The sequence below is a fragment of the Gossypium hirsutum genome, chromosome D05 (assembly GCF_007990345.1).
Source record: "Gossypium hirsutum isolate 1008001.06 chromosome D05, Gossypium_hirsutum_v2.1, whole genome shotgun sequence".
In the NCBI taxonomy this organism is placed as follows: domain Eukaryota; kingdom Viridiplantae; phylum Streptophyta; class Magnoliopsida; order Malvales; family Malvaceae; genus Gossypium; species Gossypium hirsutum.
Window position 1 is genome coordinate 8,925,591 of NC_053441.1, and position 15,672 is coordinate 8,941,262.

Consider the following 15,672-nt stretch of genomic DNA (forward strand, 5'->3'; position numbering starts at 1 on the left):
TAACACCTGTTGGTTTTAACCCCAGGAGGAATCTCATGTCTGTAGTTGACTGTAAAATTCATCAACCTCCCATCCATTACTTTTGTCTCCATTATTTGATTAATATAATTTAAGTTTGATTTTAACATTTCATAAATGAGTCTTGCGCATCTAAATGTGTTGGAAAGCAATGAATAAATAATATTAAATAATATTTCATCCTGCTTGAAATTTAATTAAAATATTATGTTTGTATTATGATCATAATCATAATGTTGTTTTACCTAATTTCAAGTTGTAATTCTAAAAAAATGCACTAAAATTTAGAGACATTTTTCAGAAGGGCCAAATTTTTTCTATACACAAACTTTTGAATGAATCAATATGCTTTTTATTGTTCATTGTATTATTGATTTATCATATTTATAAATAATATTTTTTATTTTATAAAAATACTTTAAATAAATTTATATCATAAGTTCCTAACACATAAAAGGGTTAAACTATTTTATATATAAAATGTTGGTTTCATTTACCAGTAAGTAAGAAAAATGATATTGTTATAGTTTTAAATATCAAATTTTATTTATATAATAACTTTATATTCAGTGTGTAAAACTTTATAGATAATGCATTTATCTAATTCAATATAATATATTATATTATTCAAGGTTAAATTTTAAAACTACTAACACAATAACATTATGGCACCATTTCTAAGTATACATATTACAATATAAATAATTATATATATCTTATATAGAAATATTTGATGTATTTATTTAAATGTGTACAATTGAATCCAAATTAAAGTTTCATGTACACATTTGAACCACAATCAAAGTTCCATGTGTATTAATTGCACTAAATCAAATTTCATATCTAATTTTGAGATTTATCAAAGTTCCATGTGATGGCTTGAGGGTGTTCACCGCCTCAAGTGTGACTTGGGTTTGAGTTACGCTAGTCGCGCTTGTTGTTCGGACTTTGCCCTATTATTGTAATTCACCAAAAAGAAAAGAAAGAAAAATGAAATAAGAAGATAAACACAATTTAAGGTGCTTGAACTCACATACTTTTAAAAATATAATTGCACTGTAGAAATATTTAATTAACAATTAGGAGTACTTCTTTTACTATAATATTTAAATTATTAAAATAATTGATTTTTTTAATCGTGTTTATTAATTATCTTTTGTATTAATTAGTAAACTACTAAACTTAAACACATCAAAATGCGTGTGACACTAAAAGCTGGTTGTAACAAAATAAAATTAGTAGCAGCAAAAGACGTGAGTTGAAATCATAATTCTGGTTAGTACCAAATTCATGGTTGAAATTTTGGATAATTACTTTTCTTATTGGATGGGTTTATTAGGATCCAAAAAGTAAATCTAACTCCACTTATTGTCTATAATCCAATTGGGTTTGGGCTGTTTCAGTTCTGCCTAGGTTTGAAAAGTTTCTTGGCCCTACATGAGAAAGAAGTTTGTTTTTACCTTTTTCTTATTTCTCCATCATAAATCACCCATTCCCTATTCAACCTAAATTTTAGCCTACGATAGAATAGATCAGATAATTTCATCAGAACGGCCACTTCTAGCTACTTGGTCAAAGGTTTCGGCTGCCAAACAGTCTTACATTTATCACAAATAATGGCCTAAACAAGGTGTCAAAAGATTTCATAAGAAAGGCAATTAATGATATAAAATTACGCAGTTTGCGGCAACATTTTGCATCCCAAGTTCACTTGAGAGTGGGGAGACTTGACGAATTAGGCGTGAGTCAACCATTTTAATTTTGTCCAACTTCAAATTTTCATTCTGTTTCAAAGTAGTTTGTTCAAATCCTTTTATTCCAAACCCTCTATATAACACAAAATTGTCCAATTTGTCTTCCATGTAAATCAACAATAAACTATTTAGCTTTCTTAATTTACATGGCAAACATTTTACGTTTAGCCTCTCTTTCTGTTTTCTTCTTTTTTATAATTTATTCTCCCTTATTTTCTAATGCTCTCTCCGATTGCAATGGTCCATGTCGAGACTTGAACGATTGCTCTGGTCAGCTCATTTGCATCGACGGCAAATGCAATGATGACCCTGATGTGGGGACTCATATCTGTCGAGGAAGTAGCCCCTCACCTCCGACTGGGAACTGCCAGCCCTCTGGTTCTCTTCAATGCCAAGGCCAAATTTATCCTACTTATAAATGCTCACCTCCAGTTACATCCTCCACCAAAGCTAAATTAACAAACAATGATTTTAGTCAAGGTGGTGCTGGAGGGGGTCCGTCTGAATGTGATGAGCAATACCATAGCAACTCCGAGCGTATAGTGGCGCTTTCCACTGGGTGGTATAATGGTGGGTCAAGGTGCGAGAAGATGATACGGATCAAAGCGAGCAATGGGAAAAATGTGACAGCTAAGGTGGTTGACGAATGTGACTCCATGCGTGGTTGTGATGAAGAACATGCATACCAACCTCCTTGTAAGAATAACATTGTTGATGCGTCTGATGCAGTGTGGAGTGCTTTGGAGCTCAATAAAGATGTGGGAATTGTAGATGTTACATGGTCCATGGCCTAAGGTTTAAAAATATGTTCTTGAAGAATTTCTTAAACTTTGAAATACTATTGTTATTATGGTAAAAAACTAAGGGGTTAGATTGAGAAAAATAGGGTGGTATATGGTCCTTGGCCATGGCATCCGTATGACATGAATCTTGCTCTTTGATCTGATAAAATATATCAATAAATAATGATGATAAAATTTCCAAATATGCTAATCCAATTTATTTGTAAAACATTAAAAGTTAAAAAATTAAAAAAAACTTCATAATTAATAAAAAGTTATGGTCCTGCCTAACCCTATCACAAGTCGTTTAGATCCCCAAAAGATGGTACAAAAGTTAACGAGTTGGTACAAAAAACAAACACAAAATAGCACCACCCTCCCAATCCTGGTCAAGTCTGTATAAACTTAAGATTCTTTAATCTTCGTTAAAACCTTAACCCAGATTAACGTAAACAATGAAACTATGTCAACCCATATTACAGAGTCTGGTTCATCATATTTGGAATTTTATTTTTTTAGAATTTTTATATAAAAATTTCTATTCTTTAAATATTTTTTATTATTAAAATTTTTATATAAAAATATAAAAATTGAGGATTAAATTATTGTTATTATACCAAATAAAAAACTACAATTGTTGGTAAGTAACCTTACACATGACTAAAGATAACTTTATAGAAAAAAGTTTATTTGTGAGGCACTAATGGGAGCACCGAGTGGGGCACATCCAAAGACTTTGTTGCTCCAAAAAGGACATTGAATTACCCCCTCAAAAAAAAACTTATTTGTGCTTAGCAGAAAAAAGGACTTCGTTTAGTTTTAAAAAAAGGTCTTCATTTAAATCTCCTTTATAACATCTTTTCTTCGCAACCCTCTATATATACCAACGGCCAATTTGTTTTCTCCAACAAGCAGGTCTTTGGCTTTGCTAATTAGCATGGAAAACATTTTGTTATCAGTCTCTCTTTCCTTTCTCTTCTCTATAATCTCCTTTACTTTCTGATGCTCTCTCCGGCTGCAACGGTCCATGTCAAAACCTGAATGATTGCTCTAGTCAGCTCATTTGCACCAATAGCAAGTGCAATGATGATCCCGATGTGGGGACTCATATCCGCCGAAGAAGTAGCCCTGCACCTCTACGAGGAAACTGCCAGCCCTCATGCCCTCTTCGGTGCGAAATCAAAACTTATACCACTTACAAATGCTCACCCCCAGTCATATCCTCAACGAAAGCTAAATTAACAATCAGTGATTTCAACCAAGATGGCGATGGAGGAGATCGATCTAAATGTGATGAGCAATCCCATGACAACTTTGAGCGTATAGTGGCACTTTCCATTGGGTGGTATGATGGCGGGTCAAGGTGTGGAAAGATGATAAGGATAATGGTGAGCAATGGGAAAAGTGTTACAGCTAAGGTGGTTGACGAGTGTGACTCAATGCATGGTTGTGATGAAGCACATGCATACCAACGACCTTGTAATAATAAAATTATTGATGGATCTAATGCAGTATGGAGTGCTTTGGAGCTCAATAAAGAGAAAGGGATTGAAGATGTTACCTGGTCAATGGCATAAGGTTTAAGAAAACTTGAACAACTTAAACTTTTAAAATACTACCATTATTATGATAATAAAGTAGGGGGGTTAGATTAGGGTCTAAGAATTTGGTAGGCATATGGTCCTTGTTTGTGGCCTTGATTTGTAATCTGTAGGACATTAACCTTGCGATTTGATCTGATTAATGAAAAATATATCAAGGAATGACGATGTTAAAATTTGCATATATGCTTAATGCATCTCTTTTATTCCAGCGTAGGAATGAGGTATGTTAATTCTTCATTCATTAAAATGGAAAATATCAGCGCAACGTTTTATTCCACGCACGAAGGGGGCCATGGCAACCCAAGCCATGAAGCCGTAAACAAAGTGTAGTTTACAAGTCAACAGATCAACCATTGAGTGATATAGAATACAAAAAGTCTCCCGTGTAGAAAAAAAGAAGTATATAAAATCAATGTAAAAAATGATTAAATTTTAAAAAATGAAAATAATAAATGCTTGGAACATGGTGATATTTATTCAAGTAATTAATGAAAAGTTGTGTTCCTATCTAACTGTCCTACGAAACGAATTAATGACCAATTTAGCACTTTTTTTAAGAAGCATTTTTTAAAAGAAAAAAAAATTTAATGAGAAGTTAAAATTTTATGTTTCTCTTTTAGGTTAATTTTTGGAGTTTAAAAAACACATTTTTTTTCAAAAATATCTTATTCAATAATAATGTTAAATTCATCCTCCAACATTTGAAAATAAAACAACAGCCAATTGCAAAGACTAGACAAGTCAACAACCTGGTACAAATAATAAAAAAGGACCACCACAGTTTGCATTAATTTCCTAGCTATGAGTTGTGTGGCCCAGGTCTGTGACTTAAAATTCCTTAAAACCCAACCCAAACCAAGGTGATCTACCCATATGAAGCCTTGTTACGAACATGACGATCGAAAATGGAGAAATATCTCTTCAAATACAACTGTTGAGATTGAGATCGATTTTCGTCCAGGGCGTTGCGGCAATTTACTCTCTTGGGAACCTTATTAATGGTTATATAGTATATAGCTACAGTAAAATGTACTAAAGAGCATTCTTATCTGCCATCTTATCTTGTAAGAACATTGATGCTGATGGGTCTGATGTAGTGCGGACAGTTCAGAGATTAGATAAAAAATGCAAGGATTGCGAACGTTACTCGGGCCATAGTCTCAGGTTTAATTTTAGCCTGAAAAAAGTGACTTGTTTTATGCCAGTGAAAAGTTTTCTGTAACACTTATTCATGTATCTTGGGTAAGTTTTTTTATAATTAAAAGTACAATACAATCATAAATATATGTTTAAACAGTTATAATATAAGATCAAATTAATATAAAACACAAACAAATAAAAAATCGGATAAAATTTACTCATAATAATTACTCATGGTGAGGTTAAATACACATGACAATTATAAATTGTAAAACTTGAGCAATAATTGTCTAACAAATGCTGCAGAATCATATTCTCCATACTCACTTTACTAGATTAGCATAATACAACATGACATGACTTTATAGAAGGGCAGGGGCAGGGGCAGGGGCAGGGACAGGGCACAAGAGTTGCGTTCTATTTTGTGTCTTGCAAAAAAGGTGTTGTGGGAGAATCACATATTTGTAGTGGAAATATCAAGTATTATTTGAATGGGACAAGAATAAAATGAAAGGTTTAAAAACTATGGAAGATCACATATTAGATTAGCGTATGAGCAGAAACAGAGACGCGTTACTGTTAGAGCCTGCAATGGGCAGGAAGAGCCCACTTATTGAAAATTAAGGGAGATTGAAAATGATTTGGGTAGTGGCATCGAGAGCCTATCTTTTGCAAAATTGTTTTCCAACATTCCAAGGCAAGAGTTTAGTGTCCCCACTCAAGCAAAGATCATAAAATTGCAGCTACTGTGTGTCGCATATAACAAAAAACGCCTTTCTCCATTTATTGACCTCCATGTATGAAAGCACTGCATGGTAGTTAACTGTCACATTGAAACAAGTTGCAACCCATTTGTCAAAAGGATCATCGGTAGCTACAGTTTCTTCGCATAAATGAATCTAATTCATCCGCCAAGATGAAGCTTTTGGTCAAACTTGTCACTTCAAGGCTTCTAGCTCATGCCTCCTGTCTTGTGCACACACTTGCGCATTCAAACCGATTTAGTAAAACTGTAGTCTAGTTGGAGATTTTACCTTTTCAGATTGTGATTAGCGCAACAAAAATTGTAATGATGTAAAGTAAGACACTTGTGATTTTACAATATAAGGTTGGGTCATAAACCTAACCAAATCATTGTCAAGTTGATTCTAAGGTTCAAATAAACATACTGCCTTAATTTTTTGTTCAGGAAACCCGTCAAATAACTTTTATGCATTCAAACTTTTGTTCTTAACATCCTTGTTCCCATTTCCCTCATTTGATATATTATATATATATTATAAATCAACTTTACTTTCTGACCACAAAGTTCTAAATGCTGAAACTAATCTCCTTCTAAACAATATCAGACTTTGATTAATATGGTCTTGAAAAGATATTGAAATAGTAATAGCCATTTTCGAAGCTTTTGAATTCGCTTACTAAAAGCCCCAACTGCATTTTCTAACCAACTCGACATTAAATGAGACGATGATTGGGAGTAAAAATATCATAAAAGTTTTTGTACTATATTTTAGATTGTATTTTGTATTTTGTATTAGAAAATTAGGTAAATTAGTCTCTATATATTAGATCATAAAGTAAATTGGTCTTTTTTAAAAATTCATCTATTTCTACTGCTAATGACAGAATAACCAAACAATGACACGTGACTTGCCCATGTACCTTATGCTGGCTTATAGAGACCAATTTTTAATAGTAAAAACGGATTTTATTAGCAAAAAGACCAATTTATTTTTTTAATCTAGTGCATAGAGACTAATTTATCTATTTTTAATAAAATGAGCAAAAGATAATTTAACTTTTAGTATAAGGGCATCCATGATACTTTTATTGTAAGATGACATGTTTACTCAAAGAGAAAAAAGAAAAGGGGGGGATGTTCCTTCATACGGGGAGTAGAATCTAGATGTGCTCATGGGTAGAGTTCATGTAATATATTTAGATTAATTTTTCAAGTCCGTGCTCAACCCAATTCAATTTAAGAAATTAAGGTAAACTTGAATCGGACCCAACTCGCCCTGCCCATATTTGATTTTTTAGATTAGTTTTTATTTAAAAACAAATTTTTTAAAATATATAATGCAATAAATAAACGCTAAAATAAAAATTTTCTAACACATTAAAAACTTTTATATTAAAAAAATACCACCACAAATATAATAAATGTTTTATTATATTAAAATGCACAAATAACTATAATATATTTTATTGTACTAAATATAATATTTAAAATTTTATAGTTTGAATTAAGTTATTTAGTTGGATAAATTTTTTTTTAAGTTTTGAGGAATGATTTAATTATTATCAAGTTAATAATTTAATATAAATATAATTATTACTTAATATATATAATTAATATAATCATGTTTTATAATATAATATATTTAAGTCGAGTTGAGTTTAAACATAAAATTATTGTCTAAGACTTAACTCATATAAAACAGCCTTAAATTTTATCTAAACTCATTTTCTAAATTTAGTATTTTTATCTAAACTCTCTATGAGTCATCGGATCTGATAGGTAGTCGAATAGTATCTACAAGCTATCATGCGCCTTTTGCACATGCGTAGGTTAGCAGCAGGCCGACCTCATTCATGCCTTTTGGTCTGGCTGATATCACAAATAACCGTAGTCCATTCTGCTTGCTTTTGACCAAATTTTCATTTATTATTATCCAAGAACAACGCCCTTTTTTGCTTTGTTGAATTTTCAATTTCGTCCTCGTCTCTTTAGAAGCAGAACCAAATATGGGAGCCAACACGTCGGAACCTACCTCATCCCGAACTCCACGAACTCGCTCGACTCAGTTCCCTCGAACTCCAGCGAGTCACCTGAGCCCATCTCCCTCCACTTCTGAATCTAATCCCACCACCGCAGCCTACACTAACACTTCATCTTACACGAAAGATACGTCGTGGGATACCTCGCTGTCATGTCAATCTTCTCTTTCAAGCCTCCGCGAATCCCTCTCCGAAAATCCTCACATCTACGACATAACCGAAATCCGAACTGCCACCAACAACTTCTTAGCCAAGCGCTACTCCTCCACTTCCTCCTCTGCCGTCTCTGCCGCTGCTTGCTGGCGCTGCAACCTCAGGGGCCGTGATACTGTCGTTTTCCAACGCAAGTTTCGCCGTAAAATCCAGACGTCTCAACTGAAAGAACGACTGTCCATCATTTGTAGAAGCAATCACATGAGTATAATCAAACTCCTCGGCGCTTCCATATCCGGCGATCATATTTACCTTGTTTATGAGTTCATACAAGGATCAAATCTCGTTGAGTGCTTGAGAAACCCTAGAAACCCGAGCTATACTGTTCTCTCGACGTGGATTTCGCGAATGCAAATCGCTACGGACCTCGCTCACGGTCTCGACTATGTTCACAATAACACCGGATTAAATCTCAGCATCGTTCATAATCACATTAAGAGCAGTAGCATTATTGTCACAGAGCCTTTTTTCAATGCCAAGATTTGCCATTTTGGAACGACACAGCTTCGTAGCGAAACGGACGCCATCGAAACGCTAGAAACCGGCTCTTCGAAACGAGAAACAGAAATCAAAGAAAGTAACGCGAGTTTTAGGGAATTGAAGAGATATGATAGTGGAGATAGGCATTTCGAAGGGTTGAGAGATTACATGTCGCCGGAATTCAGATCCAGCGGCAGCGTGACACAGAAATCTGATGTTTTCGCCTTCGGAGTAGTGATTTTGGAGCTACTATCCGGGGAGGAACCGTTGAAATACCGATACGACAAAGAAACCGGTGATTTTCTAAGGACATCTGTGATAGATACTGCTACGGCAGCCATGGCGGAGGGAAGGGAAGGGTTGAGGCAGTGGGTTGATAGGAGGATGAATGATTCGTTTCCAGTTGAGGTGGCGGAGAAGTTGATACGACTAGCGTTGGATTGCGTACACGTGGATCCTGATAACCGGCCTGATATGGGACGCGTGGCAGGGAAGATATCCAAACTTTATCTTGAGTCGAGGATTTGGTTGGATAATGTAAAAGTTCCAACAGGCATTTCGGTCTCCTTGGCACCCAGATGAGTTGGATATATGGCGGCTCATTCTTTAATTCATACTGTTTTTCTAATGGCATAAGAAATTTTTTCCAAATTAAAATGATTTTTTTTAAAAAAATTAGAGGACTTTGTTAATGATTCGCCTTAGATATTGACAGAAGTGGGAGAAAACGAAGATACAGATTTTGATTTGCTTTTTGGGTTGAAAATTGAAATCTCAATAGTTTAATATTAGGAAAACAGAATAATTGTCCCGTAGGCAGCAGGTAACTGCAAATTAGGTCAATCTTAGAAAATGTTACTGCGAATTTGCTTTGTTAAAGAGAAATATGGATCTACAAGTATGGGAAGATGTAAAGAAATTGATTCTCTTTTTTCTTATTATTTAAGCTGTTTGTTCATTTTCTCTTATTTAATTTCATATTTTCTTTCATGACAAACAAAGGAAAGTTGGAAAACAATCTTGTTTACATTGCCAACAGATATTGGAATTCGAAGTCATATGGTATTTTCTCCACAGTGATGGATACCTTGCCACTATTGTGGCTCCTGAAGCAGTCCACCATTGATTTCCTTAGTGAACCAGATGTGGGTAACTGCTGACAAACCCACTGGACCAATGAGGTCATATCAACTGAAAAATCAAACATGTTTCGAAGCAGAAGCTCAGGGAGTGCAATCTTTTTTGTGTTGGTCACCGCAATTGAAGCTTGCAAGTATTCTAATTTTGATTTCTCCAGTTCAGCTGCAACTCCATCAGCCGTGTATATTCTCACCTGCCACGGAAATTTATTCAAGAGTTTCTTTGGATCAGGTACATCTGCCATAGAAAGAGTTCCAAAATTAATACCCAAACTTACTGCAGGAGAAGACCGAGTTCCGCAGCTCAGGGCAAATGTGACATTCGGATCCATCAATTGGAGTCCATAAAGTTTGCGGACAATGGCTTCTTGATCATCCTTGTCATCCTTCTGATAAGCCTTAGAGAAATCATGGTTTTATTATAACTAGGACAAACTCTCAAGCAGAAGCAGAACAGTGTTAAAAATGTACCTCTTTCATGTTTGAAGATGCTGGTTTCCTCAGAATATAGTGCTCCATTGCTTGCGCACTTATTGTGTTGCCTCCAACGTTGAGATTTGCCTGAAACTCATTGTCATGTTGCTATTTTGGCGAAAGATTTGATATACATGCAGAAGCACTTAGGAAACTAACTAGGAATGTACCTTGTTCATCAGTGTCAAAAACTTTTCTGGGGTATTAGGCACACCATATTGGAGATATCCCTGTAACTAGTAATGTCAACCCACACATACAAAAGGAGGGGGCTTAAATAAAAAGAAAGCAGCACAACATTTAATGTAAGGTTAAGCACAAACCAAGCAAAGACCCCCACTCAAGAGAAATAAACAAAAGGAAATGTAAATTCTTTTCCATACTATACATGCATGATGCAGGCATTGTACATGTTGATCCAGAATGCTAATTTTTGCTGGTAAGTCAACGATCTCAGGTCCACTTTCTGGAGATTGCTCATCAGCACCCTGAAGATGGAAAACAGAGAAATGGATCAGAAATTGCCTTTCTTCATTCTGTTGCTTCTGAAATTTTTATAATAATTTCTATAAGAACTTGACTTGTATCCAGATTATGCAGCAGACCTTAGCTTTTTAAGTAAAGGAATAGAACTTGAAATGCATTTGGGGTCCATTGAGTTTGATGCGAATATGACCAGGTTCTTGTAAGGGCCAATGTCCCTTGGAATAGACTCTTCCATGTCGAAGATACCATAGGGGTCTTGTTGCCTCGATTCTTTCTGTGACCCAAGGCTTGACTTTGGATTTAGAGTACTTTCCACCCTAAAGCTTCTTGAGCTTAAGGGAGTGCTCATAAACCTGGTAATAGGGCCTGATTTCTCCAGTTCCATTGCTCTTGATGTTCTAAGTAGCCTGACAAAAATAAAGTTCAAACATTTCATGATATTCTCAGATAGCTTGTTGGGATGCCAATTCTGGTTGCTCTCTTCTGAAAGCAGTGTACTCGATAGAGATTTCGGCGGGAGGTCCCAGTTCGACTCTGGAATACGTTCCCTTAGCTGGAAATTGAAAGAAAAAAAAATCTCAGTATACACAAAATATAATTCAAAAACCTTCATATCAGGTTCAGCGGAATCTTTGGGAAACAGAATAACTAGGGCCATACCTTGGGCGATGGATGCCGAAGGTCTCGTAAAGGCGAAGCTGCCTTCAACAAACTGCTTTTCCTAGGAACCCTCTCTTGAAATTTAACCTCTCCCTGGAACTGGTTTTCTTTCTGCTCAGAAAGTAATCTTGAGTCCATTCTCTCGTTCAGACTGAAGTCGCTAAGAGTATAATCCCCTTTAATAGCTTTGCTAATGAAATGCAAAGCTTTTGTCTCAAAAACCACCTTTTCCTGACCACCTTGCTTAATGGGGTTTGGGTTAGATGTAGTGGATGGATGGCCTTGAAGGTAAGACATTAGACTCCCAGGTTGCCATTGTTTTGCCTTGGTAGCTTCCTTTTCCTGTTTTAGATCAAGTCGAAGTTGGCTTATTTGGCTTTCTAAACGAGCTATCTCACCCTCAACCATAGCCAGCTCTGCTAACAGCTCCTTCGTCTGTAAAATTTTAAACATGGATAATGGATTTGATCACTCAGCTGTTTACTAAATGCTTCTTTTGTCTAATGTTTCTTCCTACCATACATTAATAATATGAAGAGAACTTAAGAAGTCAAGTCAAATATGCCCTCAAAGCATGCATGCAAGGAATAGGGAAAGAACAGCCTTGCCTTTGGAGGGAGGAAATTGGGGATGGAGATGGAAGAGCCAGCCTCTTGATGATGTACTCGTGTTAGAATCTCATGCATCTTTTCTTCTTGATTTAGCATTTTCTGAAGCATGGAGATCTATAAATATAAAAGAAACATCATTTACATTAGCATTTCATTCATATTTTAGATGTGCCAACCGAAAGAAAACTTGACACCAACGATAAGTATTCTATACATCTTTAAATCATAACATGTCATGATTTGCGTTAACAACCATGCACTTCTAATTACTCAACTAGATATACCGAATCATTTGCAGCGCTGTAAAGTAATTGAAAATACCATTTCTTGGATGGTTAAATAAAAGTTACCTGCAGCTGAAACTGGTCTAAAACCATATCTTCAAAATTTATAGGCCATACGCAAGGGCATAAAAACGGTATAGAATAGTTGATCCTCCCTTACAACTGCCCTTTCTGGACAAGAGACAAAGCCACTCTGATCCGGTGCTTGCTAATTGCAATCCAGATGTTGGCAAATGGGTTTTGACCGTGCATACTCAAATATAGTAATATGGTGTGACTGGTGTCTCACATTTTCTTTTTTAGTGTATAAATTTCATACTTTAACTACATGAAAATACTTGGTGTTAAATATTTCATATTAATTATATCATGTTTATTATATTATTTTCTGTATTTATTTTTGGCATCATGTGCAAAATTGGTAAGTGTACTCAACATCCACATTCTGGTGTGTAACCTTGTTAAATAAGTGAAAGCCTAATTCTGAAAATAAATCCGTAAGCTAATATTGCGTTTTAGGAGAAAGGAATGATAATGCCTGCAATACCTTTGAGTATTTGAGAAGAAACTCATTATAGGGAGTTCCCAGGGAGAACTGGTTGTTTAAAAGTGAAAAATTAATAAACCATGATTCTCTCTCTCTCTCTCTCATTTTCATTAATCAAGTAAAGGAAAACGATCAACGTTTTGTGCTATCAATAATAATGTATTTATTGCACACAGTTGCAGTCAAACATTTATGGAAACGGATGTCTGTCTTTTAAACATGGATGATGATGGATCAGAATCATATCGATTCATTTTTATTGTTGAAAATCCATGGTAATCATAGAATATATACATATAAGAAAAATGAGAGATGATTTATTCCCATACCTCTCTTTCAAGCACCTCTTTCTTTTGCTGTCCGCTGAGCTTCTTTTTCCTCTGGAATTCCAAGGTGAAATCAAATGAAGCAGCAGGCAAAATGAATGAACAAATTTTAAAAAAAAAAAGGCCAAAAATCAAACCCCATAAGTAACATGAAGGAGATCACAAAAACATGTTATATAAAGTGGTTGAATAAAAGTGTATATTTCCACATTCAAGAATCATAGATATAGTAGTATTATACCGAACCAACGAAAGAGGCATTAAATTAAGAAGCCAAACTTACAATCTCCAAGGACATGTTATTAACAGACAAGTCTGCTTGACTGGCCATGAATACCTTCAATTTTCAACCCGACCAACCAATGGGTGGATACGAAACATTAATTACAAACAAGAAAGGGGTGAGCAGGTTTTGATGAAGGCAGGGGGGGTTGGGGGGAAGACCAAAGCTTAAACTCAAAGAAAGAGTGGCTGGTTGGTGTTGAGGTACTATTATTTGAAACATAGAATCAAGAGAAGTATGGAAAGAACTGTGGAGGTGAAGATGAACTGGAGCTTTCAGGAATTGGGCTAACCGTCTCACTTGTGAGTGGGACATCGTGCAGATTGTAAAGCACACAATGGCGGTAAGTGGGTTTTTTTTAACTTGCTTTGACGTAGCTTGCAATCGTGGTCTTTTCGAGGATAACTTCGTTGTTATACCTTCTATTTGAGATTTTCCTTTTTAGGGTCTACAAGTAATGTAGAATATCGAATATAATTTCTTTATGATAAAACTAAAATATAAAATTAATTAAATTTTAAATTATTAAAATAATTTGTCCTTATTTTCTATCAATCACATGAAGACAACATAATTAATATGCCAAAATAACATATTTTAACAAAAAAATACTTACGTTTTTAATGCCTAAATTAAGATTTTTAAATCAAAACAATCTTTAACCATTTTAAATATAAAAATTAAATCTTAAATTTTATCGAAATACAATCACTAACCATACATTTTAATTTTAATTTATTTAACTGGGGTTATTCTTCTTGTCATTTTCATTTTCTTTTGGTTTCAACTTTAAATGGGAATTACATCTTTTCAAATTAGTGGAACCGCAGCTATCAAAAGCTTTCTTAATTTCGTGCTTTGTTTAAATATAGGGTTAAAAATTACTTAAATTTTATTACATTGTGTGTACCAAAATATTTTATATTAAAAAATATATTTATAAAATTATTTTAATACATAATTATTAATAGAGTGACATATTACTCATGTGTTGAATTTTCAAATGTTTTTTTAGATTATATAAAATATGAAAAGATAAAAAATTCATATAATAATATTAATTACCTTTAAAAGTAAAGTATTTTAATAATTTTATAACTAGATTTATTATATTAACTTAGTAAACTATTTATTGTAATATAAATGTGATGTTGCTAACTATGTACAAAAATTATTTGATACTAAATTATTGTATGCTCATTATGTGAGTGAAAAATTTTGTATAATAATTATATTTATAAAAAGTATTATTAAAAACAAGAGTTAATTGTATTTAACATCTCCAAATTATGATTCTTATTCTAAATGTTCTAATTATATCTCGAACTGTCGATTTCATATCAATCATGTCATTCCATTATTGAAATCGTTAATTTACCCGTTAATGACACATAAAATCTTATATGACATAATTTAAAATGAAAATTTTAAAGAAAAATAAAAAGTTGAAAATTTTAAATTAAAATAAAAGGTTGTTGCATAACTTTTAAAATTAAAAACTAAAGATAAAATAAGATCGAAAAAAGAAGAGAGTGAACAATAGTTTTTGTAATCGTTCCGAAAACCTCAAAACCATTATTTTTACAACATCATTTCTACGATATTCATTTATTTTTAAAAAATCATTTAAATTATGCCACATAAGATTTGACGTTTCATTTAATGGTTAAATTAATGATTTTAGTAATGGAAGGACTTTATTGATATAACATTGACAATTTAATGATGTAATTAGAATGTTTTAAAATTTGGAAACCAATTTAAAATGAGTGTCATAACTTGGGATGTTTAGTGCAATTAATTCTAAAAACAAATGAGAGTTTAGCTAAATTGGTTAAGTTAGGCTATAGTAATTATGATGGTTTGTGTTCAAATTCCATTACTTTCCATGTTAGTTTAATTTTTTTAAATTTTTTATATAAAATATAAAATGAGTGTCCAATCAAAATTTAAATTGATTTTTATATATTTTATATAAACATAACAATAAAATTAGTCCTCAACATTTAATTTTTTATTAAATCAGCCTTTATTTTTTTAGTTAATTTTGGCCATTAATATTTCAAAAATAGTCAAATGAATTTTTA

At 33.6% G+C, this 15,672-nt stretch overlaps 3 protein-coding genes and 1 pseudogene across 4 annotated transcripts; 3 read left to right on the forward strand and 1 right to left on the reverse strand.

The window, feature by feature from the left end:
- The first annotated feature begins 1,899 nt into the window (after positions 1 to 1,899).
- On the forward strand, positions 1,900 to 2,736 carry LOC107903223 (kiwellin). The gene has a single exon (XM_016829264.2). It carries the CDS (start codon positions 1,919 to 1,921, stop codon positions 2,564 to 2,566), a length of 648 nt encoding a protein of 215 aa, XP_016684753.1. The 5' UTR covers positions 1,900 to 1,918; the 3' UTR covers positions 2,567 to 2,736.
- A 521-nt stretch (positions 2,737 to 3,257) lies between these two features.
- On the forward strand, positions 3,258 to 4,325 carry LOC107902737 (kiwellin-like; annotated as a pseudogene).
- Positions 4,326 to 7,761: 3,436 nt separating this feature from the next.
- LOC107906260 (protein LYK5) lies at positions 7,762 to 9,467 on the forward strand. The gene has a single exon (XM_016833218.2). The coding sequence runs from the start codon at positions 8,050 to 8,052 to the stop codon at positions 9,355 to 9,357; it is 1,308 nt and encodes a 435-aa protein (XP_016688707.2). The 5' UTR covers positions 7,762 to 8,049; the 3' UTR covers positions 9,358 to 9,467.
- A 170-nt stretch (positions 9,468 to 9,637) lies between these two features.
- On the reverse strand, positions 9,638 to 13,891 carry LOC107906258 (uncharacterized). 2 transcript variants are annotated; one of them, XM_016833217.2, is made up of 10 exons: positions 13,586 to 13,891; positions 13,306 to 13,356; positions 12,143 to 12,259; positions 11,535 to 11,969; positions 10,994 to 11,427; positions 10,777 to 10,876; positions 10,559 to 10,618; positions 10,386 to 10,475; positions 10,193 to 10,303; positions 9,638 to 10,108 (listed from the first exon to the last, which is right to left on the reverse strand). In XM_016833217.2, the coding sequence occupies exons 1-10, from the start codon at positions 13,631 to 13,633 to the stop codon at positions 9,800 to 9,802; spliced, it is 1,755 nt and encodes a 584-aa protein (XP_016688706.2). In that variant the 5' UTR covers positions 13,634 to 13,891; the 3' UTR covers positions 9,638 to 9,799. The 2 variants fall into 2 exon arrangements, with proteins under 2 accessions (XP_016688706.2, XP_016688704.2); XM_016833215.2 differs by having other exon boundaries at positions 10,193 to 10,312; positions 13,586 to 13,890.
- Between the last annotated feature and the right edge of the window lie 1,781 nt (positions 13,892 to 15,672).

Excerpts from the sequence above, each read along its gene's own strand:
- LOC107903223 (XM_016829264.2), top strand. The coding sequence starts at position 1,919 with ATGGCAAACATTTTACGTTTAGCCTCTCTTTCTGTTTTCTTCTTTTTT.
- LOC107906260 (XM_016833218.2), top strand. The coding sequence starts at position 8,050 with ATGGGAGCCAACACGTCGGAACCTACCTCATCCCGAACTCCACGAACT.
- LOC107906258 (XM_016833215.2), bottom strand. The coding sequence starts at position 13,633 with ATGGCCAGTCAAGCAGACTTGTCTGTTAATAACATGTCCTTGGAGATT. Across the intron at positions 12,260-13,305 it reads AAGAGGTGCTTGAAAGAGAG|ATCTCCATGCTTCAGAAAAT; the intron begins GTATGGGAATAA and ends TTATATTTATAG. Across the intron at positions 11,970-12,142 it reads CCAATTTCCTCCCTCCAAAG|ACGAAGGAGCTGTTAGCAGA; the intron begins GCAAGGCTGTTC and ends AAAATTTTACAG.